The following is a 25,297-nucleotide window of genomic DNA, read 5'->3' on the forward strand; positions in this document are numbered from 1 at the left end:
TGAAGGCAGATGGGCTCCACAGGGAAGCACTGAGACTTAATTGGACACGCGCAGGTTTGCCCCGCTAAAACTTGCACGCATTCTTCTCGCTGTCACCGTTTGCGTGGAGGTGAGTCAGATTGCGCCGAGGGCCTGACCGGGACACTCGCGCGGAGGTGAGTCAGGGCTACGCCGAGGCCTGACCGGGACACTCGCGCGGAGGTGAGTCAGGGCTACGCCGAGGCCTGACCGGGACACTCGCGCGGAGGAGAGTCAGGGCTACGCCGAGGCCTGACCGGGACACTCGCGCGGAGGTGAGTCAGGGCTGCGCCGAGGGCCTGACCGGGACACTCGCGCGGAGGTGAGTCAGGGCTACGCCGAGGCCTCACCGGGACACTCGCGCGGAGGAGAGTCAGGGCTACGCCGAGGCCTGACCGGGACACTCGCGCGGAGGAGAGTCAGGGCTGCGCCGAGGGCCTGACCGGGACACTCGCGCGGAGGAGAGTCAGGGCTGCGCCGAGGGCCTGACCGGGACACTCGCGCGGAGGAGAGTCAGGGCTGCGCCGAGGGCCTGACCGGGACACTCGCGCGGAGGTGAGTCAGGGCTGCGCCGAGGGCCTGACCGGGACACTCGCGCGGAGGTGAGTCAGGGCTGCGCCGAGGGCCTGACCGGGACACTCGCGCGGAGGTGAGTCAGGGCTACGCCGAGGCCTCACCGGGACACTCGCGCGGAGGAGAGTCAGGGCTACGCCGAGGCCTGACCGGGACACTCGCGCGGAGGAGAGTCAGGGCTGCGCCGAGGGCCTGACCGGGACACTCGCGCGGAGGAGAGTCAGGGCTGCGCCGAGGGCCTGACCGGGACACTCGCGCGGAGGAGAGTCAGGGCTGCGCCGAGGGCCTGACCGGGACACTCGCGCGGAGGTGAGTCAGGGCTGCGCCGAGGGCCTGACCGGGACACTCGCGCGGAGGTGAGTCAGGGCTGCGCCGAGGGCCTGACCGGGACACTCGCGCGGAGGAGAGTCAAGGCTGTCAGTATGGTGAAGGTGGTAGCGTCTGCCTAATGCCTGACCTGGAGCCAGTGGGTTTGGGATGGGATATGGAGAGGGAGGGGTAAGATGGTAGTGGTGTTGAGACTTCGCTGTCAAGGTGAGGATTTTAGATCTTGCATATAGGATGTCCTGATTTTGAGGCGACATTTTAAAGTTTCGAGGATCATCCTATATGCTGGCACAAGCAGGTAATAAAATAATTCAGAGGAGAGCAAAGGGGGACAGTAAAATTCCCACACACTGACGCATCGACCTGGCAGACGGAAAGCCTGCAGGATTCATTGTCAAGGTGAGTCTGCAGATCAAAGACACAAAGAATGCTCAGCTAGAAGCATTGCTGGAGGGTAGCCAGATGTGGGACTGGTACCATAAGACGCAGAAGTTGGGGGGGGGGGGAGGGGAGAGAAGGATGGTGGCTACAGTCTGTAAAGAAAACTGTGCTCAGTCACAGAAAGAAGCATACCGATTTGGATGAAAATTTGACGATTGAAGAACTGCTGTAGATGGGAACAATATTCAAATGGCAATACACAAGGTCATGACGTTCCTCTGCATCGGAGGAGTGCCAGTTTCCAGCATGCTGAGCCTTTGGCAAGTCTCGAAGTTCATATAAATACTCACTGTATTAATGGACACAAGAAAACTCTCTGCCAACCTATAATGATCTGTGGTCCTCTGTGGCAAGGACCACGGTTCCACAATGCCCCAATTCTACTGGGTTAGACAAATAACGCTTTTGTAGACAGAGACTCCAAGGATATCATGAATGAACTAATTGTATAGTTCTCTCTTGAACCAAAAGGGGCTTCCTTTTTCGATTCCCTGTCATTGTTGAAGGGATCCAAGATCCACTCTCCAATCTAATGATCCTGGTTGTTCATTGGTGTCAGACTAGACACTGCGCTCAGACAAACACCTTGCAACTCCCGGTGGCTGCCGGGAGACAAAAGGAGCTGAACTCCCTAAGGCACACTGTTAAATCTAACAAAACAGGGAAAATTACAGGGCAGTGTCATCAGAGGATGTGTTAAACTGCAGTGCTCTTGGAGGGATGTAAAATATTCCACAGAACTATTTTAACTCTGAGGTGAAGAACTGTGGCCAACATCACGGACACAGATTAACTAATCCATATTGTATTTTGTAGACTGTCTGCTGTGCTTCCTTGATGGGCCAATGGGCCTACTTCGGCTCCTATATCTTGTGAAAAGTTGGCCAGTATTTCACTTGTTTGAAAGCACCCAAGGTGGTGCAAGTTGATAGATAAATGCCATACTGCGTCATCTGGTAAGTCTCCTCGAGCCACAACAAACCTTTCATACCTTCAACGGAGGTCGATGACACGCAGGATGCAGCTTACAGCTCTCTGAGGAAACGTTCCTTCGCTGATCTTAATAGTGCAGACTATTTTTTGTTGATTCCAAAAATAGTCTGCACAATTAGTGTAACAGCATGGAGCATGTATCTGTTAATATCTACACTCTGGGCTGTTCAGCATTAGTGTGAGTCGTGACCATGGCTGCTCTATCTAACCTTTGCTGCCCTATTTGGGAGGGGGAGGTGGGGGGGGGGGGTAGGGAAAGAGAGGGGAGAGAGAGAAAGAGAGAACCTGAAATCAAAGGCGCTTCACAAATTCTGGGAACCACCTCTGCCAAGGCTCCGCAATTGGATATTCAGGTGTGGTGGCATACCACCGGCCTACTGCAGGGGGCAACCTCTGTACCTGCAGAAGAGCATGGGGACAAGACAAGACCTGGCCGGCTGTCAATCAGCCGACCAGAATAGACCAAGCCCCACCCGGTCGGGTGTCAATCATCCTCCCGGGATATAAGCCTGAATTGACCCTTTGAAGACGTTCTCAGTGTTTACAGCAGCTCTCCTCACAGCTGGCTCTGTGGAAGTTTATGTTGAATAAAACCTCTTGTACAGTCTTTTGGTTTTGTGTGGCAGCGCACCACAACAGGAGAGCTTTCAACAGCCCAGGGAGTATGTAAATATTGTTACCTCCACAATACCTATCTTCTCAACCCCCTCGAACCTATTCACAAAGCTCTCTTCAGCTATCTTCTTTGATATCCTTGATCCTTACTGAGCAACGGATGAATATTTGCCATTGGAATTTTCATTGTAGAGGAAACACTTAAAATCCAGCACTGCCAGTTAGTTCTTTGTCATCCACCTCTTTCCCACTTCCTCCCAAAACCCAAGAATATTGCTGGGATTGAGACTGAACTGGGGATGGGAAGGAGAGGGCTGCAACAGGGACAGGTTCAGTAGCTGCCCACCAGCTACTAGGGCTTGCTGGGCGCAGGCAAGATGCCATATGCCAACTCACAGCGAAGGCATTAAAACGTTATCTCCAAGGAAGGGGCATTAGAGCAGGGCTTTGGCAGCTGAAGGGGAAGAACCCAAATAATGATGTAATTAAAATGAAGGATGATCATAAGGCAAGATTCAGTCTTGGAGGAGGCTCCTGAGATAGGGAGGGAGAAGTCCTTAGAGAGATGGGTGTCAAGTCTATTGTCATCTGATTGCATCTGTGCAATCAGAAACAGTGTTCTCCGGTGCTCAGGGCAAAACAAACAATGCAGGACAAGCATTCATAAATGCAATATTGTTTCGTGAATATGGTCAGTGTGAGCAGTTCCTTTGGTCATTTTTCTGCCCATGGGAAGAAGCTGTTTCTCAACCTGGTGGTACTGGCTCTGATCCTCCTGTATCTCTTCACCAACAGGAGCAGCTGGAAGATGCTGTGTGTGGGGTGGAAGGGGTCCTCAATGATTTTGTGCTCCCTCTTCAGACAACGACCCTGGTATATCACGTCAATGGAGTGGGGGAGGGGGGAAGGGAGAACCCAGTGATCTTCACTGCCACTCTTGTGGTCCAGAGGATTGACTTCTAATCTGCTTCATGGATTTTAATGTATCAGGCATGGAGAAAATTGAAGATTGTGAAGACAGAATGCTGGATGAATGGGACAGCAGAGTTTTATGTCTTCAGAGAGTCCCAGCATCTTTGAAGGGCTTTTCCCTATAGATTTCAGTGCTGAACGGGTTAATAGCTCATGATAATGCCACAAAATTCTGAAACAACAGTCCTTTGACCAATAAACTTGAAACCTCAAGTGAAATTACCACACAGAAAGGGGACAAGAGGTCAATACCCTTCCTCCATAGCCGTCGAGACACTCTTAGTTAATGCAATGCTGCCATGGTAACCACCTCCTTCCCAGAAGTACTGCCTTACCAGTCAATTCGATTTGCTTATCACTCCATTCAAAATATCACATGACCAGCCCTGGTTTGATCAGCCACAGAATATTCCTCTTAACTATTCGCAAAGCAAAGCTCTGACTGCTCGGAGGAATGTTGGATTCAGATGTGATCGCTCCAATTTCCCATTTACTCATCTGAATATTAACAGAGTGAAGCAAATTGTCCTCTCATGGCTGGTGTTAACAGAAAAACAGCACTGGTTATCATGAGGTCTGAAAGAGCATACCCTGCATGAGGTGATATACGCAGAGGACCTTGGGCTAGTTTCAAACACAAGGTTGATCTTTCTTCCACACATAAAGCTCAGAGTTTCACACAATCTGTCACTGAAGATCCAAAACCGCTGGTGGAGATGGAAGCTCTGGAAAGGCCAACCTTCGGGTCTCCACCCGAAGATCAATTTCCAGGCCACAGCCCGTAGCCAAAGTTGGAGGGCCCCTGACATTTTCTCTAATTCTGAAAATATCAGGAGAATATGAAAGTAAAATGGCAGTGAAGATGAGGCTCAACGAACCCATGTCATTAAGAAGTCAGCACGGTTGGAGCATTGCTATTACATGGCCAGCAACCCGAGTTCAAATCTGGCGCTGTCTTTAAGGGGTTGGTAGGTTCATTGGTGTAACTGAGCAGCATAGGTTTCATGGGCCAAAGATAACACTTTCATGAACTTTAAGTGGTTACATTTCCATTGACCAGCTGGCTTGGTTTGGGTGGGTGGGTACCTTGACAGTCTTTGCCAGCAGACTGATAGTGGGGAGTTGGAGGCAGGGCGGTTGGAGAAAGACAGTCATTTCAAACTTTCAGTAACACATTCAACCAATTCTGGTGACCCCCACCTGACAGGCAGCTCAGAAATAACCGATGGCTGACCTGATTTTGGGCGATGAATGAGAGAGGCTGCCTCACAAGGGGAAGAGACCCCCTCAACTCCCATTCCCCAGTGACTGCTGCTGGTGGCAAATGTGATGGGCGTTCACGCAAGGACCGGGCATAGCTGTCACTGCAATCTGCTGAGCATCACCTCTCATCGAGGGCAGAGTCTCCGTAAGTTCCCAGAGTCAACACCCATGAAACCATTGCCTGCAGGAGCGGACAGGAAACAACCTCTGCTGGATTCTTCACACAAAATATTGCTGGCAGATCTGTCTTTCCTCCTCTCCATATCTTTCTCCGACTCCAATATTCTCCATCAACTAACGAACAACTTCCTTAAATTAAATTCCTTCCAACTTCAATTGTTATTGAACGGGGAACCTCCCATCAGTGCCATTTCATGAATGGGATGTGAACCCAGGATGTAAATCCCTGCTCCAAAGCCTCCCTCATCATTTGTAGGATCTTCTAGAAGAACCGCCAATCCAGGCCAGGTGCTACCTTACGAACCAAACATCTCGCCACAGAAAAATTCTGTGAAGCTTGTTGCCCATGGTTTCCTGAAGTGTCGGACCCAACACCTGAGGTGCTGATTTTTTTCTCCTCGTGCAGTCTGGCTCCACAGGGAGCAGCAGCTTCCTGGTATCCTACCCACCTGTTTTGTGATCTCTGCTCCAGCCTGCTCCCTCTAACTCACCCAAACCCCTGTGGCCTGCACTTAGCCACATTCAACTATCATCTCTTTGTTGCCAGATCTCAGACCATGACCCATTTAAGATTATTATTTTCGAACTGCCCAATAATTTTTTCTTTTTATGATCTCCTCCTGTCGTACACTACAACATCCAGTTTCAGCAAATTAAAAAGCAGACTGCTGGGGGAGCTCAGGGGGAGTGTGTCTCGGGCAATGTCTGTGGAGGGATAGTTGAGACCTGCATCCCAAAATGCTGCCTATCCTTTTGCCTCCACAGAAGCTGCCTGACTCCCTGAGCTCCTCCAGGAGTCAGGTCGACACTCTGCCCCCGCAATACTGGCTATGCCTCCACAGATACTGCCTTACACCCCAGGTTCTTCGAGCACTTTGTTGTTTGCATCTGTTCTCTCCTGTGTGTCTCCAGTGACTTCCACATTCCTCCCGTTCTGACGTTTACTGTCCATTATTGTCAGCCTAGGCTGCTTTGGCCCAGGGGTTTGGTTTCTCTCCACAAACTCATTGCTTCTCCTCATTCAAGACCTCTTTAAATCACATCTTTCCCACTAAATTTTTTATCTCACAGCTTCCTTATTTTGTTTTGATCGCACTCCTCTCAAGTTCCTGATGCTGTGTCGCTATGTTAAAAGGGACTCCATAAAAACCTTTTTTGAAGTTAGTTGCCACATGGTAGAGATGATTCCAGTCATTTAAACTCCTGCTGCACAATTAATCTGCAAACCCCGTATATTTTTGAAGGGTGGGAAGAAACCCATGCAGACACAAACTCGTCACAGACAGTGCGGGATTAGAACCCTTTTCGCTGGTTCCGTGTTAGAGTTGCGCCAAGGTTGATGCTAACCGTGCCACTAAGTCTGAACACAAGTGCCTCTATCACTCATGAGAATCTGAGAGTTGAACTCAGCTCTGTCCATGGTTCTTGTGTGAGCGCATCCCAGCAGGGGCGATGCGGAGTGTGAAATCCAGTCAATTCTTCAATCAAACAGGAACCAGACATACACTGGCTAAAAGGGAATAAAAAAGAATCTGCAGAACGAAGGGAAGAGCAAGCAAGTTGAATAAATGGGATGGCTGTGTATGTATGCTAGCACTGGCATGTGGGACAAAGGGACTCCTGCACTGCATGATCCAATGCCCTAAGTTGACTGAATGTCACCCTCGTCTGGATATTCAGAGTTTCTCTTAAATGGCAAAATATCTGCTTACTGCTTCATGTAAGCACCACATTCCAGGCAAAGATAGTGCATTAAAATATGATATTACATACTTACCCTAATCTACTCAATGAAAATTTGAGGAAGGGGAGGTGAACACACGAGTCTATAAAACCGATGTATAAGGTAAAAGCAAACAGCTGGAGGGAGATATGGTCAGGAACCTTACAAATGATTCTCGACTGCATCTAAGCCCAAGTTGGATCAGGGCATTAATCACTGGGCCTTAACCATTCAAAGCATAACGGTCAGGGAACGGTGGGTCCTGAGCCCAGCACTTCAGAAGTAGCAGGATATCAAAGTCACTGCCCTTACTTTCCATTTGCCCTTTCAAAATAAAACAGAATTCTGAATCTTAATCTTTCAAAGATTGTCTTTCTGCTGGAGAGCAAATCCTGAAATCTTAGATGTGAAATGTTCCTCAACTAACATGGCTAACTCAGATCACCAGGTCATTATAGCAGTGCTTTGTGGGATCTCACTGCAAGCTGTGTGGCTGCTGGACTTCCCATATTGAGATAGTGACTACATTTCAAAGATATTTTGTTGGCTGACAAATGCATTTAAACAATATGAAGCAATAAAAGGGAGCAAATAAATGCACACTTGTTTGTCCTTACTGTATTTCTATGTTTCCTTATGACATAGGAGGAGGCCATTTGGCCCATTAAGTCTATGCTGGTTTACAAAATAATCCTATCCCCCATTGTTATTCTATGTTACTTTTTGGCAGCATCACGGTCTGTGATGGGGACACCAATACCCCTGAGCATAAAGCCCTCCGAAAGGTAGTGGACACTTCCCAGGACATCATAGGCAAAACCCTGCCAGAGAGCAGCAGCATTATCAAGGATCCACACCACCCAGCACACGCTCTGTTCTCGCTTCTGCCATCAGGAAAGAGGTCTAGGCGGCACAAGACTCGCACCATCAGGTTCAGGAACAGCTGCTGCTCCTCCACCATCAGACTCATCAACAAAAAACTCAATCAGGGACTCATTTAAGGACTCTTACTTTTGCACCTTATTGATTTTTAAAAATTCTCTCTGTATTGCAGTTTGTTTACATTTCTTCATCTGTTTACATATCTTCATTGGTTTACGTGTGTACAGTTTTTGTTTGCATTACCAATAAATGATAATTCTACCTCATCTGCAGGTAAAAGAATATCATGGATGCATGTGATGTTGTATATGTAATGACAAGATATCTATTCTCCCCTCATTCCTATCAACCACTCCAAGATTCTATCATTCTCCTACATAATAGGTGCAAATTATAGTGGTCAATTAACCTTCAAACCTGCACATCTTTGGGAGGAAGGTGAGGCACCTGAGGGTAATGCTCACTGTCACATTGCAATCCTGCAAACTCCACGCAGACAGCACTGGAGGTCAGAATTGAGTCACTGGCACTGTGAGGAGGCATCTTTATTAACTCTTAAATCTCCTTGCATATAGTCTGAACCAACATCGCAGATGAATGCTGTACTCACTAAAAAGAAATTGACACAGATTTGGCAGCAGAGCTTGCTGGCTTGCAGGTTACCCACGTTTTCAGACTCTTCCTCTTCTCTCCCTTGCCCATCAAACTCGGGAAGAGAAAGCACAGCTGCTTACCCAGATGCCGAGCAGGCACAAAGGTTTTATTTAATTCAGCATTGAGCAGTGAGAAGCAAGAGCGGGTGAACAGCAACATACTTACTCTTTCACAAAGTTATGCAGCTGTATCCTGACAGACCTCTGGGCTTGATCGCAGAGAATCTGCAACACAAAGAGCCAATCATTATCATCTGCTTCTGATCGCAGGCAGAACCTCTGCAATGATCTCGTTTGAACGTGGACTGTCCCCCCGGGGAGGTGACATTCCAAGCCAGAGCCCCAGTATCAAGCCACGTTTTACAGTTGGGGTCTCCGAAAAAACAAGGAGCTGGGGGCCACTCCTCACAGCATTGCAATTTCCAAGAGTCAGTCTAAATTCCACGCCCACCGTCATCTGAGATCCTTGCCCTGAATGTCACCCTTTCTGCAGTCTACCATCTGATTGCTGGCCTGCGCTTGAGATGAACCCTAGGTGAACTAAATTAAAGGATATTATATTTGACCAGTCCAGTGGGGTTCATATCAAGTAGCGTAGATGAGCAGAATTGGTGGAATGTGGCTCACTTGGATAATTGGTTAGCTTTTGTTAAGGCCATTGGGTGTATATGAGGCAGAGATTGAAAGGTTCCTGATTGGCCAGGGCATCAAAGGCTATGGGGGGAAGGCTGGGCAGTAGGGCTGAGTGGAGAAATGGATCAGCTCATGATTGAATGGTGGGGTAGACTTGACGGGCTGAATAGCCTATTTTGCTCCTGTGTCTGATGACCCCATACAGGAGGTTGCTGAACAAATGAGCACCTACGGAACTGAGGTTAATGTACTCGAGAGGATTGATAGTTGGACAATGGGTGAAACATGATCAGTGGAAGTAAACAGGTCCTACTAGAGTTGCCTGTGGTAAATAGATAATCCAGGGATTAATGCTTGGTCACCATTATTCAAAATCTATATCAACAATTTGCTTGAGAGTCTAAAGGTAACTTTCAAGTTCAGATTTCAAGGAATTTGCGGACGTTGGGCATGACATCATAAACCCTTGAAAATTTCTACAGAAGTGTGGTGGAAAGTGTGCTGACCAACTGTATCACGGTCTGGTATAGGGACACCAATACTCCTGAGTGTAAAGTCCCCTAAGAGGTAGTGGACACAGCCCAGGACATCACAGGCAAAACTCTCCCCACTAACGAGAACATCTACAAGGAACGCTGCCATTGGAGAGCAGCAGTAGTCATCAAGGATCCACACCACCCAGCAGACGCTCTGTTCTCACTGCTGCCATCAGGAAAGGCTCACACCACCAGGTCCACCATCAGACTCAACAACAAATTCAGTCAAGGACTCAGTTAAGAACTCTTATCTTGTGCACTTTATTGATTTTCTTTCTGTTCTCTCTATATTGCAGTTTGTTTACATTTGTTTTATCTGCTTACAGTTCTTTGTTTGTTTACATCTTTAAACTGTGTGCAGTTTATTTTATGCACTACCAATTAGTGGTAATTCTGCCACGTCCCCAGGGAAAAGGAATCTCAGGGTTGCATGTGATGTCATGTATGTTCTCTGAGAGTAAATCCAAAATTTGAAGTTTGCAGATGTCATGAAAGTAAGTGGAATTTGAATAACGGTGAAGATTCAACTGGATTCAAACCAGCTGAGTGAGTGGGCAACAGCCCAGCTGATGGAGTACAAAAAGAGGTGAGCTTATTCACATCAGTAGAAAATAAGACCATTGCTAAGTAATTTTTAACAGGTTGGGAAATATCGATGTTAAAAGAGACCTGAATGACCTTGTACCTTGTGAAGATGTATCAGGCATGAAGGAAGGCAAAGAATGTGTTCTACTTAACTCCTTTTGAAGTCAAGGTCAGGAGTAGGGAGGTCTTGCTTTAATAACACCGGACAAGGAAGATTTTGCTTTCATAACACCTTTAAGCGTATTTTATGGATTTTAGATTGCTGATCACAAAAATCACCTTCAAATTTTCCTGTCATGTAAGATTAACCTATTTGTGTGATTTCTGGTCCTATTTTAAGTCTGATTTTGATTTCTGGTCCTATTTTAAGTCTACTTCAAGCATATAAAGCATCAAGTGAAGCACGTCATTGAAAATTCATTTTCTGCATTCCCGGCTGATCTTGGTGCAGCCAGTGACAAATGTGGAGAAGGGTTTCACCAGGACATTGCGACCCATGGAAAAGCAGCATCAGGGCAACTGGAATCCATCAACGCTGGCCAATTATTGTTGGACACTGTCTCGAGAGGCATCAGATGGTGAGTGGCAAAACATTTTCAGTAAAAACACAAAATACGGGAGAAGCTCAGCAGTGTCGTCCATGTAGCAAGGGAAAAGATACATAACTGATGTTTTGGGCTTGAGCCCTTCATCAAAGTATGAACATTAGCCTGTGAAGAACTTCCCCCGAATTTTGCATCACTTGAACATTATTATGTGATTAAACATGCTAAATTCTATAAAAGTTAATGCATGGTTTCTCCAACTTCCAGCGTGAAACAGCAAATCTGAAATTATCTTTGTGTTCAGCTTGAAGTCGTCTATCATAAGCCCCAATTTCTTTTCAAGAAGCAAACCTTTTGAAAAAAATTGTTGTCCATTGTTACATGGGGAATCTTATAATATTATGAAAAATATGAAATGGATGGGTAGGATTGAGGCATGACAGTTGTTTCTGTGACTAGAACTAGGGGACAAAATTCAGGGGACAGAACTGCTTTCCTCAGAGTGTACTAAATCTGTGGAATTATTTGCCCTAGGAAGCAGTAAAGGCTGCCTGATTAAGGCACCGTTAGATTTTTATGTAGTGTAGATGTGGAGTAAAGGCAGGTAGGTGGAGCTGTCCACAGCAAGGTCAGCCATGATCTCAATGAAGAGTGGACCAGACTCGATGGGCCAGATGGCCCGACTCCTGCTCCTATTTCTCATATTCTGTAATCTTCATATCAAATATAATTGAATACTGCACAGAATCTTCAGCCGTAGGTCTGACCAGAGTCGGCAATTCTTAATCTTTTACACCATCTCCTTACAAATCCTTGGCTAAGACAGTGATCCATTTGTCATACCTCTGGATTCCCAAAATATTGAATACGATTCATCTTGTTACTTTGTGTGTGGGAAGAGAATATTAAGGAAAGATGTTCACAGATTTGCATATGATGTCCAGATGCAATAAATATGTTGTTACCAAATTCTTCCTCCAGAAGGAGAAACAGTGAAGGAAAAGAATTCACAAAATATTTTGCGAAAGAGCCTGTGAAATTGGAAAAAGGAACAATGAAATGAAACCTAACCTAACCAGGTGATGTGCTTAATTATTAGCATTTAAGGTGAGGTAGTCATATTATGAAACTTTGCCGTAAGCTTTTAACAGAATCTGTAATTTAGTAAGGGAATTAATCGTATCTGTTCAATACAGAATTACATCATCTGCCATAGAATTAATCTTGTGGTTTGTCTGGCCCACCATAAAATCTTTCAACTCTGGGTCTTGTTTAATTGCCTCTGCCAAGGGCTCAATTGCCAAGGATTTGTTATCTTGATAAGGGAACAAAGGGGCAAAAAAAAGATTTGGGAGTCAGACTTAGACACAACGAATGATGAACAACTCTGATCAGATCTATGCCAGGGAAGTATATTGTCTACCATCAATGGCAGGTATAGATTGGTTCATCATAATTTTCTTCATCAACTGTTCCTCACTCCACAGAATTGCACCAATATAAACCTCAATCAATTATGAGAGATGTGTTTTAGGTGTGGTGTAGAGATTGGTTCCTTTTCACATTCCACCTGGTTTTGCATGAAGGTGAGGCCCTTCTGACCAAGATCACGGGAGTCACCTTCCCACTGGACCCAGAGCTTGTCTTCTGGGGAACTTTACCATGGTGGGTAGATCACTAATGAATATTCAAATTAAATTCACAGAAATTGCCTTACGTGTGGCCAAGAAGGGCATAGCAGTAACATGGAAGCCTGACTCCCATGGATAGGTGGTCTTCAGAGATGAATAGCTGGGAGATTGTTTTAAAGAGGGTAAATTTTTATCTTTTAATCAGATGAGGGACAGTTTTGGTCTTGATAAGAATTCTTTGTTTTTCTATTATCAAATTCGATCTTTGGAAAAACGTACGTTTGGTAGAGATATGATTTTACCTGAAATGACTAAATTTGAGATTTTTCTTATGAAGGTACCAGAGAAGGGTTATATTTCATCTATGTATCAAATATTACAGGATGGTATGGATAAAAAAGGTTGGGATAGGTCTAAAAGTAAATGGGAAGCGGATACTGGTTTTATTTTTTCCGAGGATGATTGGTTAGATATTTGTTATGATAGTGTAACTAGATTGATAAATGCACGTTATGCAATGATTAATTATAATTTTTTACATCAATTATACTTAACACCTGAAAAATTTGGTTTTCATGAATCAAATTTGTGTTTTACATGTGGCAATTCTGTTGGAACTTTTTTTCATGCTGTTTGGTCATGTATACATATACAATCTTTTTGGAAGAAAATTCAATAGTTTTTAGAATACCTGTATAAGATTAAAATACTTTTAGATCCGACAGTGTTTTTATTGGGTAGTTTGCAACCTTTGAAAGGTTTGGGATTAGATATGTTTCAACTTGCTTTTGTATATTTAGCTTTATCTGTAGCGAAAAAATGTATTGCTAGTACATGGAAAGTTACAAATATGATTGATATTAATAGATGGCATAATGAGATGAAATATTGTTTAATAATGGAAAAAATTACATATGTTTTGTGTGATAATTATAGTTTTTTTATTAATAAGTGGTTGTTATATTCCGAATATTTACATTTCAATTTATATTGATTAGATCTTAATATGTATGCTTAATTTTTTTAAAATATTTTTTCTTTTTTCTTTCTTTATGGCTCTCCTTAGGAGAGTTGGCTGAAGGGGGGGGAGGTTTCTTTTCTTTTTTTTCTCTATATATAAAAAATAACGTTCATGTTTAGGGTTAATTGTTGTATATGTTATGTACTATTTGTTGTTTGAACGAATAAATAAAGTTTAAACAAAAAAGGAGATGAATAGCTGAACCCCGCTTGAAAAGGTCACATTCAATCTCAAGAAGGGATACAATACCTTTCTAAAAATCTGGCAGCCTTACTTAGAGCATATAGATACTTCACTAGTGCCAATATAGGGTTACGGTCGCTACAGGCTAGCCAGTAGACCTCTGTAAAGATTTTAACCTTGTGGTATTATCGTGTCTCCATATGTTTTATTGTACAGACTGACAATGGGACGCTTTTATTGTCATTCTTTCTCTGTTTAATAGGACATATAGAGGGGAGGGGGCAGAGGGAGGTTTTGTATTTGGTATGATTGCTGATTGTTTAATATATTTAAAATGATAAATAAAATATGACAAGAATGGTGAAGTATTCTATATTGTGCAAATGAAGTTGGATGAAGACAGATCCTGTCAGATATGCTTTAAATATTTTGCATCACAGTAACTATATGATATTACATCTGTGCCAAATAGCTGATAAATGAAATCCACTGCTATTTCCTTTCCAGACTGTTAGTCAGCAACTTTAGTGCCTGTGACAGTAATGGCACTCACCCAGATCGAAGCAATTAGGGGAAACTTGATTCTTCCCACCCCAGCCCTGAAGGGATTGGCTCATGCTGGGTACAGATCCACAGGCAATGGCCCCCATCCAAAACTTCATCAAACTGCCTATTCTTTATGGGGGGGGGGTGGTTTAGCCAGTGAGTATTGACAGGGCATTCTCCCACTGGGGGAGCATCTCAGCTGGCTTCCCTCATCCTGAACAACGCCCATATGTGCAGAAATTCTTTTGATGTCATTTAGGCCAGGGAATGTTGCCTGAAGAACATTCTGAAGTCCCTCCAAGGCCATTTGAAACAGTTCCTCTGCCACCCCAATAAGCCACCAAAGGCTTTGTTTCTCAGACCTTCTGAGTGCTGCTGTCCTCCCAACCCTCAGCTCACATGCTCTGGGTTTAACCGTTCCTCACATCCATGGTTGCCCGTCAGTACCACCAACAGCAGTTTCCCTTGATTGGGTCTGTGACAGGGACAGAATACAAAATAAAGTTTGGAGACACGACAGATGCTGGAATCTTGAGCAAACAAAGAGAAGCGAGAGGGACTCCACGGGCCAGGCAGCATCCACGGAGAGAAACGGGCAGACGATGTTTTAGGTTAGGATCCTTTTGTTTAAGTTTGAGTTTATTTGTCACAAGCTACCTCATACAGTGAGAAGGGTTGTTCTGTGAGCAGATCAGCAGGATATCTCTAGCATTAAGTATGACCATGCGGAGAGCACAATTGCCAGTAGAGGATTGCAGTAAAACCTCTGTTATTCAGAATTCAAGCAACCAGCATAAAAAAACTTTGGAAAATAAATAGGTAAAACTGGCGTGCCTTGCCATGAGTTTGCCAATCACACAACACTCAATCTCAAGTAACTGCAAAATACACTTATCCGGAATTCCTACAGGTGCTGGATATCAGGGGATTTACTGCACAATGAAAAGAAGATCAATTGATACCAAGCAAGGGCAGCATCAGAGGACTGTTATGAGGTTCATTCATGAGCCTGATGACTGCAGGGATAAATACTGTCTTTAAGTCTATTTGGGTGTGTTTTTACACTCTTAAACCTTCTCCCTGATGGGTGGAGGGAAAGTAGAGTGTGTCCAGGTCCTTTCTGAGGCAGTGGAAGGAGTAGATGGAGTCCACGGAGGAGAGGGAAGTTTTTGTCACGCTCTGAACTGCATTCACAATTTTATGTAATTCTGACTGAGCAGAGTAGCTCCCAAACCAGACTGTGTTGCATCCAATTAGTATGAGAAATGGGAGATATTAAGCATGTGAAGTGGGGGAGGGGGTGATGGAAGAATGGCTGGGGAGGGCCCAAGGTCATTGGAAGGAAGAAGAGAGGTGGAGGGGCACTGGTGGAGTTGAGGGAAGATATTTCTGGGGAAAGGAGTTTGAGAGAAAAGCAAGTATGGGAGCAGAGAAAGGAGAGGTTGAAAGTGGAACCAGATTGGGGTGGAGTTACCTGAAAGGAGAACACCTGCCATTGGGTGTGAGCGATCCAGGCAGAATACAAGATTGGTTTCTTTTAGTTTGTGTTTAACCTCACCCTGGCAGTGGATGAGGCCAAGGACAGACTGGTCTGTGAGGGACTGGGGATAGGAATTGAAATGACAGCAACTGGGAGTTGGATCTTTTTCGTGAGGCTACTTTAGACTTTTGAGGCCACCCATGGGAGTTATACATACACCTTCTTCATACTCCAGTTTGCAGAAGAACGTGCTGAGGGACACACTGAGGCTTGGTACAGCCAACACAAGTGTCCTTCCACTACCAAGGATGTATGACTCGGTGGGAGCGGGGGGAACTGTTCCCCAAATTCAGACAAAACAGTGTGGAAAACAATATTTCTTTTAAATTGCATGTTGTGTGAACATAGAACATAGGAAGTAAGAACAGGAGTAGACCAAAAATGGCCCATCGAGCCTGCTCCGCCATTCAATAAGATCATGGCTGATCTAATTTATGACCTAACTCCACCTACCTGCCTTCTCCCCATATCCCCTATTTCCTCTATCATGTAAAAATTTATCTAACCGAATTTTAAATATGTTTAATGAAGCAGCCTCAACCACTTCCCTAGTTAGAGAATTCCAAACATTCACTACTCTCTGGGAAAAACTATTTTTCCTCATCTCTGTCCTAAATCTACTCCCCTGAATCTTGAGACTGTGTCCTCTCATTTTAGTTTCCCTGGCCAGCTCAAAATCCTTCCTACATCTATCCTATCCATACCCTTCATAATCCTATATGTTTCTATAAGATCTCCTCTCATTCTTCTGAACTCAAGCGAATACAATCCTAGATGATTTAATCTTTCATCATAAGTCAACCCCTTCATCCCAGGGATCAACCTAGTAAACCTCTTCTGGACCGTCTCCAAAGCCAGTATATCCTTCCTCAAATATGGAGACCAGAACTGGACACAGTACTCCAGGTGCAGTCTCACCAGTACCTTATACAGTTGCAACATTACCTCCCTACTCCTGAATTCAATTCCTCTAGCGATGAAGGCCAACATTCCATTTGCCTTCTTAATAACCTGCTGCACCTGCAACCTAACTTTTTGCGATTCATGCACAAGCACTCCCAAGTCCCTCTGCACAACAGCATTCTGTAGTTTTTCACCCTTTAAATAATATTCAGCTCTTTTATTTTTCTTGCCAAAGTGGATAACCTCACACTTACTAGCATTGTACTCCATCTGCCAGACCTTTGCCCACTCATCCAGCTTAACTATATCCCTCTGCAGACTCTCCACATCCTCATTACAATTTGCTCTTCCACTCAATTTGGTGTCATCCGCAAACTTGGCTACACCACATTTTGTCCCCTCCTCCAAGTCATCAATGTAAATGATGAACAGTTGTGGGCCTAGCACTGACCCCTGCGGCACCCCACTTACCACTTTGCCAACCTGAAAAACTCCCACTTATCCCGACTCTAGGCCTCCTGCATGACAACCAATTTTCAATCCAGGCCAATATACCTCCCCAGACTCCACTTTCCTGTAACTTACTGATAAGTCTCTTGTGCGGCACCTTATCAAATGCTTTCTGGAAATCCAAATATACAACATCAACCTGTTCCCCTCTATCCACCGCACCCATTATATCCTCAAAGAATCCTAACAAGTTTGTCAAACAAGATCTTCCCTTTCTAAAACCATGCTGCGTCTGCCTAATTGAACCCTTACGTTCCAAAAGTTTCACTATTTCATCTTTAATGACGGCTTCAAGCATTTTTCCAACTACAGACGTCAAACTAATTGGCCTATAATTTCCAGTCTTCTGCCTACATCCCTTCTTAAAAAGTGGCGTGACATCTTCCAGTCTGCCGGGACCTGCCCAGAATCCAAGGAATTTTGATATATGACCACCAATGCATCAACTATAACTTCTGCCATTTCCTTCAGAACCCTTGGATGCATATCATCAGGACCAGGTGATTTGTCTGGCTTTAGTCCCATTAGTTTCTCCATCACTACTTCCTTTGTAACAACTATTTTATCAAGGCCCTCCCAACATTCGCATCCTTAACTCCGCACTTGGGCATGCTGGACGTGTCTTCCACCGTGAAGACTGACACAAAATATTTGTTCAATGCCTCGGCCATTTCCTCATGTTTTGCTACCAGTTTTCCTTTCTCACCCTCCAAGGGTCCTATGTTAACTCTGGCCACCCTCTTCCGTTTTATATATTTATAAATTTTTTTGCTTTCTGTTTTTATATTTTGTACCAATTTACTTTCATAATCCTTTTTCCCATTTCTTATTACCCGCTTTGTAACCCCTTGTTGTCTCTTAAAGTTATCCCAATCTTCCAGTTTCCCACTGCTCCTTGCAGCTTTGTACACCTGCGCCTTCAATTTTATACTCTCCTCTATTTCCTTTGTTAACCACGGTTGATTTTTCCCTCCCTTGCTGCCCCTTTTCCTGACTGGAATATATTTTTGTTGAGCATTGCAAAATATTTATTTGAAAATCTTCCACTGTTCCTCAACTGTTTCATCAATTAGCCTGTGCTCCCAGTCCACTCTGCTCAATTCCTCCCTCATCCTATGGTAGTCACCCCTGTTTAAGCATAATATATTACTTTTAGATCTAACTATTTCCCCTTCCATCTGAATGAGAAATTCAATCATACTATGATCGTTATTTCCTAGATGGTCTCTGACTATTACATCATTTACTCTACCTATCTCATTGCACAACACTAGATCCAGGAGAGCATTTTCTCTTGTTGGTTCCTTAACATGCTGCTCAAGGAAGCTATTGCGGATGCATTCTATGAAGTCTTCTTCCAGACTCCCACGGCCAACTTGATTTTCCCAATCTATGTGGAAGTTAAAGTCCCCCATGACTACTGCCATATCATTATTACATGCCTCACTTATCTCTCTATTTATTTCCTGTGCCACTAAACTATTGTTATTTGGTGGGTGATAGATAACACCCACCAATAATTTTTTCCCTTTGTTATTCTTTATCTCTACCCAAATGGACTCAACATTATGCTCTTTAGATCTTATATCATTCCTCATTACTGCCTGGAGCTCATCTTTGATTAAGAGTGCAACTCCACCTCCCTTACCATCCTGTCTATCTCTTTGGACCACCTGACACCCTTGAAAGTTTAATTCCCATTTAGGGTCACCTTGTAGCCATGTTTCCGTGATGGCTACCAAATCATAGGCATGAGTGCCGATTTGCACCTCAAGTTCACTAACCTTATTTCTAATATTGCGGGCATTCAGATAAAGTGCCCTTATGTTCTTTGTCCTTTTAATATCTAGTGACTTCTGTAACCTTTTCTTTTGATTTTTCTGCCCACTATTTTTCTTTGTAATTTTCTTAACACTATCATTGACCCGAAAACTCACTGCACCATCTGATTTTTTACTTTCTCCTCCCAACATTACTTTTCCTATTTTACTTTTCCTGGCCATTACTATTTCTTCCCTACCCATTTCCCTATCACTCTGGTTCCCATACCCCTGCAAAAATAGTTTAAACCTTGCCCCACTGCTGTACCAAACATACTTGCCAAAATGTTGACACCTTTTGGATTTAGGTGCAACCTGTCCCTCTTGTAAAGATCATGCCTTCCCCAAAAGAGATCCCAATGATCCAAGAAGCCAAATCCTTGCCCTGTACACCAGGACCTCAGCCACACGTTCATTTTCCTTATCTTTACATTCTTTTCATCACTTGCATTTGGAACAGGTAGTAATCCCGAGATCACCACCCTAGCGTTCCTGTCTTTCAGCTTTCGTCCCAGCTCACTGTAATCCCTTTTCATTACCTCCTCCCTTTTCTTGTCAATGTTGTTTTTACCCACATGTACCAAGACATCAGGCTGCTCTCCCTCTCCTCTCCGAATATTTTGGACCCGATTTGTGATGTCTTGTACCCTTGCACCAGCGAGGCAGCACACCATGCAGGTATACTTATCTGGCTCACAGAACCTCCTGTCTGTATCCCTGACAATGGAGTCCCCAATAACTACTGCATTTCTCCTTTTCCTTTTCTTTTGCACCACTCTGCCAGGCTCATTGCCATTGACCTGGTGCCCGTGGCCATCTTCTGTCTGGTCATCTCCCTCAACAGAATCCAACACAACATAACTGTTGCTGAGTGGGATAGTCACTGGTGTGCTCTCCTTTTTTCTCGCTTTTTTCTTTCCCCCCTGACGGTTTCCCACTTACCTGACACGGGTTTTGGAGTATTTATCGCCCTGAAAGTCGATTAACTCCTCACTCTCCCTTACAAGCTGCAGGTCATCAATCTGCAACTCCATATCCCTAATTCGCTCCCTTAGTAACTGCATCTTGGTACACCTGGTGCAGATGGGCAGATGATTTGTGCTAACTGTGTATTGTTGATTGATAAAAAGACTCTTTATTAGAAATTGGTACTTGGGTTTCTATCTGTGTAAAATTTCGGGCAAATTAATCCCTCTGCCTGTACCCCCCCCCCCCCCCCCTTAACCAAAGAGTCCCATAAGCCCATGTGTTGGGCATTGAGGGGAAGAGATGGAGGGGAAGCCCCTCAAACAACAAGGGGGGAGTAACAACAAGCTGCCATAGTAGTGGTGACAGTGTAAATAGAAGTGAATGTAAAAATGCACAGTGATGGAAATATATGGATACATCATACATACAGAAAGACTTTGAATGGTTTCCTCATTGTAAATAATTTGTTGTGAATAAAGTCTAATTTTGGTTTAAAAAAATGCACCTTAATGTCAGGCTTGTCCAAAGAGAGCCCTTCCTAACATCACAGGTGTCATTTGGAACATCACTTTTAGTTTGAAAGAAGTCAGAATAATAGGAAAGAACTTTACAAATCAGTTTAAGTTAAGGAATTTTGTATGAAGCCGACCATATCTATCGGGCACACATGGGCACACAACCTGAAATCCGCCACGCATGAAACAAACAATGTTAAAGCTAGAATTAAGTTAAATGTGCAAGCTGGGTTAATGCACAACGTGAAGACATTCTGTTGGTATCCCTCAAATGCAAAGACTCCAGATGGCTGTTTGCCAAGGCTATTCAATCCACCCCACTACACCATGCATTGATAAGACATAGGTATATCTCACATTCCCAATGATACTCCACTGCTGGCTGAGTAATCACTTTCCCCACAATGTCGTAAAATAATTACGTACTTAAAAGGGATAGTGACCCCTGCCTCACATCTGGCCTATGGGCAAGGTTGTAACTTAGAATTGAAAACATCTGAAGACCTTGTCGAGTCAAGCAGTCCAGAATGAGGCCACTCTGTCCAAAGTATCAGAAAACATGACCACAAATTGCAGTTGGCTGTTGTTCAAGTGATTTTTGTGGCTTCGCTGAAAGTACCAGAATGTGTGGACATTATGATATTATATTATTCAATGAGTAAACCTGAGGTCTGGACTTAGAATCTGGAAGCATGACTTTAAATATCCTCGCACTGGCTGGGGAGGTAAATCTGCATTATTTAAAATAAATTGATAGAAAAAAAGGTGTTTATATCAGAAACAATGGCCAGGAAACAGCCATACTGTTGAAATAAACATTGGTTCTCGAACTGATCTTCAGGGAAAGAAAATCTGCTTTGGACTCCAGAGTTAATTAGCTGACTCTTAATTTGTCTCTAAGTGGCCAAACAGGGTCCTGAATTGTCAAGGATGTGCCCTACTAGGGAGGCAGAGATGCATAATAAATTTTGGCTTTGAAACTATCTCAATTCAGATATTTTACAATCCATTGTGTCTGAGGCTGATCTATTTTTTTTCCTTTTTCTTTAGTCAATAGCATGGACATGGAGATGTTTCCAGTTGTGTGAGAGTCTAGGACTGGAGGGCATAGGAGAGTGGTTCTCAATCTTTTTTCCACACTCACATACCATCTTAAGTAATTCCTTACTAACTGCTGAGCACCTAGGGCATAGGATGGCATCCGAGTGGAAGGAAAAAGTTAGAGGACCACTGACATAGGACATTCCTTTAGAAGAGAGATAAGGAGACATTTTTTCAGCCAGGAGGTGGTGAATCTGTGGAATGAGTTGCTACATACGGCTGTAGCAACCAAGTCATTGGGTAGATTTAATGAGGAATGGGTCAAAGGTTAATAGGAGAAGGCAGGAGAATGGGGCTGTGGGGAATAAAATCATCGGCCATTATTGGAATGGTGCAGTCCCGATGGGCCAAATAGCTTAATTCTACTCCTATGTCTTATGGTCAAAGACATTCTTTCATTATCTGATTCTGTGCCCTTGCAAAGAGAGAACAGCTGAATGTTCCAAATCAACTCTAGCCGGAGATCAGGCAGAACCCTGGCGAGCTCCACACCCTTCTCCCTGTTAAACCCATGCACATCTTTGGTGCTATTAACTGCCGACAAACGATAATTTGAAGATGAGAGCTGGTCCCAATCCAAATCGCGATTCTGTACCAAAGTGTCAGCTTGGCTCAGTTTATAGAACGCACCCAATTTGAGGAGCGGGGGGTGGTGGTGGAGGGTGGGGTGGGGGGAGATGCTAGATCTCACCACAAATTAATGCAGTGTTGAGGGGGCTCTGAATTCCAGGAGATGCTATCATTCGGATGGAACTTTGAACAGAAGCCTGACTTGCTAGAAAAGATCCTGTGGTGTGAGTCAGAACAGGAAAGTTTCCTGAGAATCTGAGTTATTCAACACCACCAAATAGCATTAATATTTCAAGATCTCTATTGCACATCTGGGTGCTCTTTCTCACAAGCCACAGAAAGTTACCACAAAGTTACAGCAATTAAGTAAGAAGTAAATTGAGTGTTTAAGGGGATGGAGTACAAAAGAGATCTTGCTCGAACTCTCCTGGGCATAAGTGAGACCACACCAGGGGATTCTGTGTGTAGATACAGGAGCTTGAAGGTGAGCACTTGGTGGCACAAAGACAGCTTCTTCCCCCTTGCCATCAGATTCCTGAATGAACACTGAACCACAGACACAGCCTTATTTTAACTTTTTCTTTATCTTGCACTATTTTTATTTAGTTTGTAAGGTGGTTTATACAAATGTTTGCCCTGTGATGCTGCCACAAACAACTGTGACATGTTCATGGCAATAACTTCTGATTCTAAATTTTGTTCCCCTTATTCAAGGGGAACCAGAGGGAGATAAATTGGAGGAAATTCAGGTTGATTTGAAGGACAAGGATTGATTGAGCAGGTGGGGTTGCACTCCTTGGATTTGGGAGTGAGAGGTGATCTCACTGAACCAATCCCTGTTCTGGGGAGTGTGACAGGTAGATGCTGACAGAATGTTTCCTCTCTAGAAAGAATCTAGAATAAAGGCGCTGTGGTAAATCACCATTACGCCGTGATTAGCTGCTATCCGAGACCGATTCTACCCATAGGCCCTTGCAGGCAGCCCCTTTCCTTTTGCTCTGATCAGTCAAGGAGGTGGATGGTTGTTTGATAGTGTTCCGGTCTTTAGCTATTAAAAGCCCGATTGTTTCACCACTCGGTCTTTTGTGAATTATTGATGGCACATCAGGTGCAAAGTTTCAAAATACGGGCTTTCCTTTTTAAGGAGACAAGAGGAGTTTCTTTTCTACAAAGCCCATGAATCTCTGGGATACTCAAGAAGGTAGAGTTGTTGAATGTACCCAAAACAGGGAGAGATAGCTATTTGGTCTATAGGGCAGTCGAAAGAAATGGAAAATGGATGGGAAAATGTAGGTGCAAAATGGTGTTATTTTAAAATTCGAAAGCTGTTCTGTGTTGTTGATATATTGCTCCAGTGTACAATTTTCCAGAGACACTCTCTTTGCCTCTGGGGAGCAACTGTTGGCTTGCACAGTAGTGAAATGCCTCTTTGCGCAATGTAAATGACTTTATAAATAAAACACACATGGTTGGCTAGTTTAAATAACTGGAAAACCTCCAGACTATTAGGGAATGACTAAGAGAAAGATATTGAGCTACAGCATTAGAAGGGTTTTTGGTGAAACTATAAATTCAGTGTCTGAAACTGTGGGCTACAGGCACAACCTCTCCCAAATAGATCAACAAGTGACTCTGTGTCAAGAGGCCATGTGCCTGCTTTAAATTAGACAGTGCACAGCTAGCAGATTAAGGATCTGGGGGTGTTAGATTTCCAGGCAGGTAAATTGTCTAAAGAAGGGATCTTGCCTGTAAACCACAACTGAATGTAGTTATGGCAAAACTGTATTTCATTAGCGTTAAAAAGAGTCATTTGTTCCACATGATAAACCCTCTGATGAAACCATCATGAAACCATTAAAAATACTTGCAATACCTGCCTAGAAATTAAACATTTAACTATAGACAGGCCTAAACATGCCATCAGGAACAGGGGATATCCCTCAAAAGAGGGAAGATCATTACCCGGAAATCGCAGTGTTGCAGATTTGAAGAACTTGCTAATTTGAGGTTGGGTTATTTGTGGGATCCAGGAGTCCAGCCTGGAAATATAAAACCAGAAATGTGCGCGTGCACATCCAATGCTGCAGTCTATGCCAAGATGAGTCAGACACATTCGATGGCCACATGGTGTACAGCTGGCGAAGGATGAGAGAAGCAGCACGAAGCGAGTTCTGAGAAAGTTTCCTGGAGCCAGCAAGTGTTGGAGACAGCTCCATGACTGGGCAAGAAAAGGAAAGTCCTATATGTGGAGGGAATATGTGGATTGGAAAATCATTCCTACAGACAGGGCACAACAACATGAGGAGGTCAGGGATTGGACAAGATGATCCACACAGGGATTAATTGAACAGAATTTACCTGGCCCCATTTGTGGTCAATTCTGTGACAGGAACACTCCCCGGATGTATCCATTCCCAGATATTGGTGCAACAGCAATCAGTGACATTTCAACTTGACTCCAGGGTTACCTATTATGTCATCCTGAAGCGAGTCATCAATCTTGAGGCAGCACAATGAAATCTGAGCGAAGTGCTGCCAAGGAGTGACAAGATTACATCAGTGCCAGCTGGAAATGCTCGGTGAAGGTAATGAACTGAAAGAATCAGGACAATCATGATGTGGGTTTCATCTTCGTAGACAAGAAGAATGTTACACCCACACTTTGAAAGGCAGCAGTAAAGTGGATGGCTCTGATGAAGGCACAGAGATACTGCTTCAAGACAAGCAATTACTTTAGCTCAATAACTTGCAAGTGAATACGTAAATGTTTTCAGAATGTGGAAACAGATGTGCAAGAACGTGCAGGAAGACAAATAGGGCCTAACAGAGAGGTGCCGAGATGTGCCACACAAAACGGTTGGAGAAACAGTTAGAATACTGTATATGTGTGAAAAAGAAAAAGTGTATATCATGGCTAATGTGATTTATGGTGTGAAAAATAAAAAATTTAAAAAAAAAAAGAGAGAAACAGTTAGAATAAGATTTAGGTTTATTGTCAGAGTACATATATGACATCACATGCAACCCTGAGATTCTTTTTTATTTATTC

General features: G+C 43.9%; 1 protein-coding gene and 1 long non-coding RNA gene across 4 annotated transcripts in view; one reads left to right on the top strand and one right to left on the bottom strand.

Annotated features, from left to right (window-relative positions):
• acap3a (ArfGAP with coiled-coil, ankyrin repeat and PH domains 3a) overlaps positions 1-25,297 on the bottom strand; it is a 301,756-nt gene that overhangs the window by 92,234 nt on the left and 184,225 nt on the right. Inside the window, exon 5 of the mRNA XM_069918754.1 lies at positions 8,807-8,865. Coding sequence (XP_069774855.1) covers positions 8,807-8,865 — 59 coding nt within the window. The remainder of the gene's footprint in view (positions 1-8,806; positions 8,866-25,297) is intronic.
• Positions 103-14,085, top strand: LOC138754458 (uncharacterized). Of its 3 annotated transcripts, none has more exons than XR_011351779.1 (3): positions 103-947; positions 7,836-10,972; positions 11,921-14,085. It is a non-coding gene; the product is annotated as an uncharacterized lncRNA (long non-coding RNA). The 3 variants fall into 3 exon arrangements; XR_011351778.1 differs by lacking the exon at positions 103-947 and having other exon boundaries at positions 2,636-10,972; positions 11,921-12,018; positions 12,645-14,085; XR_011351777.1 differs by lacking the exon at positions 103-947 and having other exon boundaries at positions 2,636-10,395; positions 10,765-10,972.

This window comes from Narcine bancroftii, chromosome 2 (assembly GCF_036971445.1).
Source record: "Narcine bancroftii isolate sNarBan1 chromosome 2, sNarBan1.hap1, whole genome shotgun sequence".
Classification (NCBI taxonomy): Eukaryota; Metazoa; Chordata; class Chondrichthyes; order Torpediniformes; family Narcinidae; genus Narcine; species Narcine bancroftii.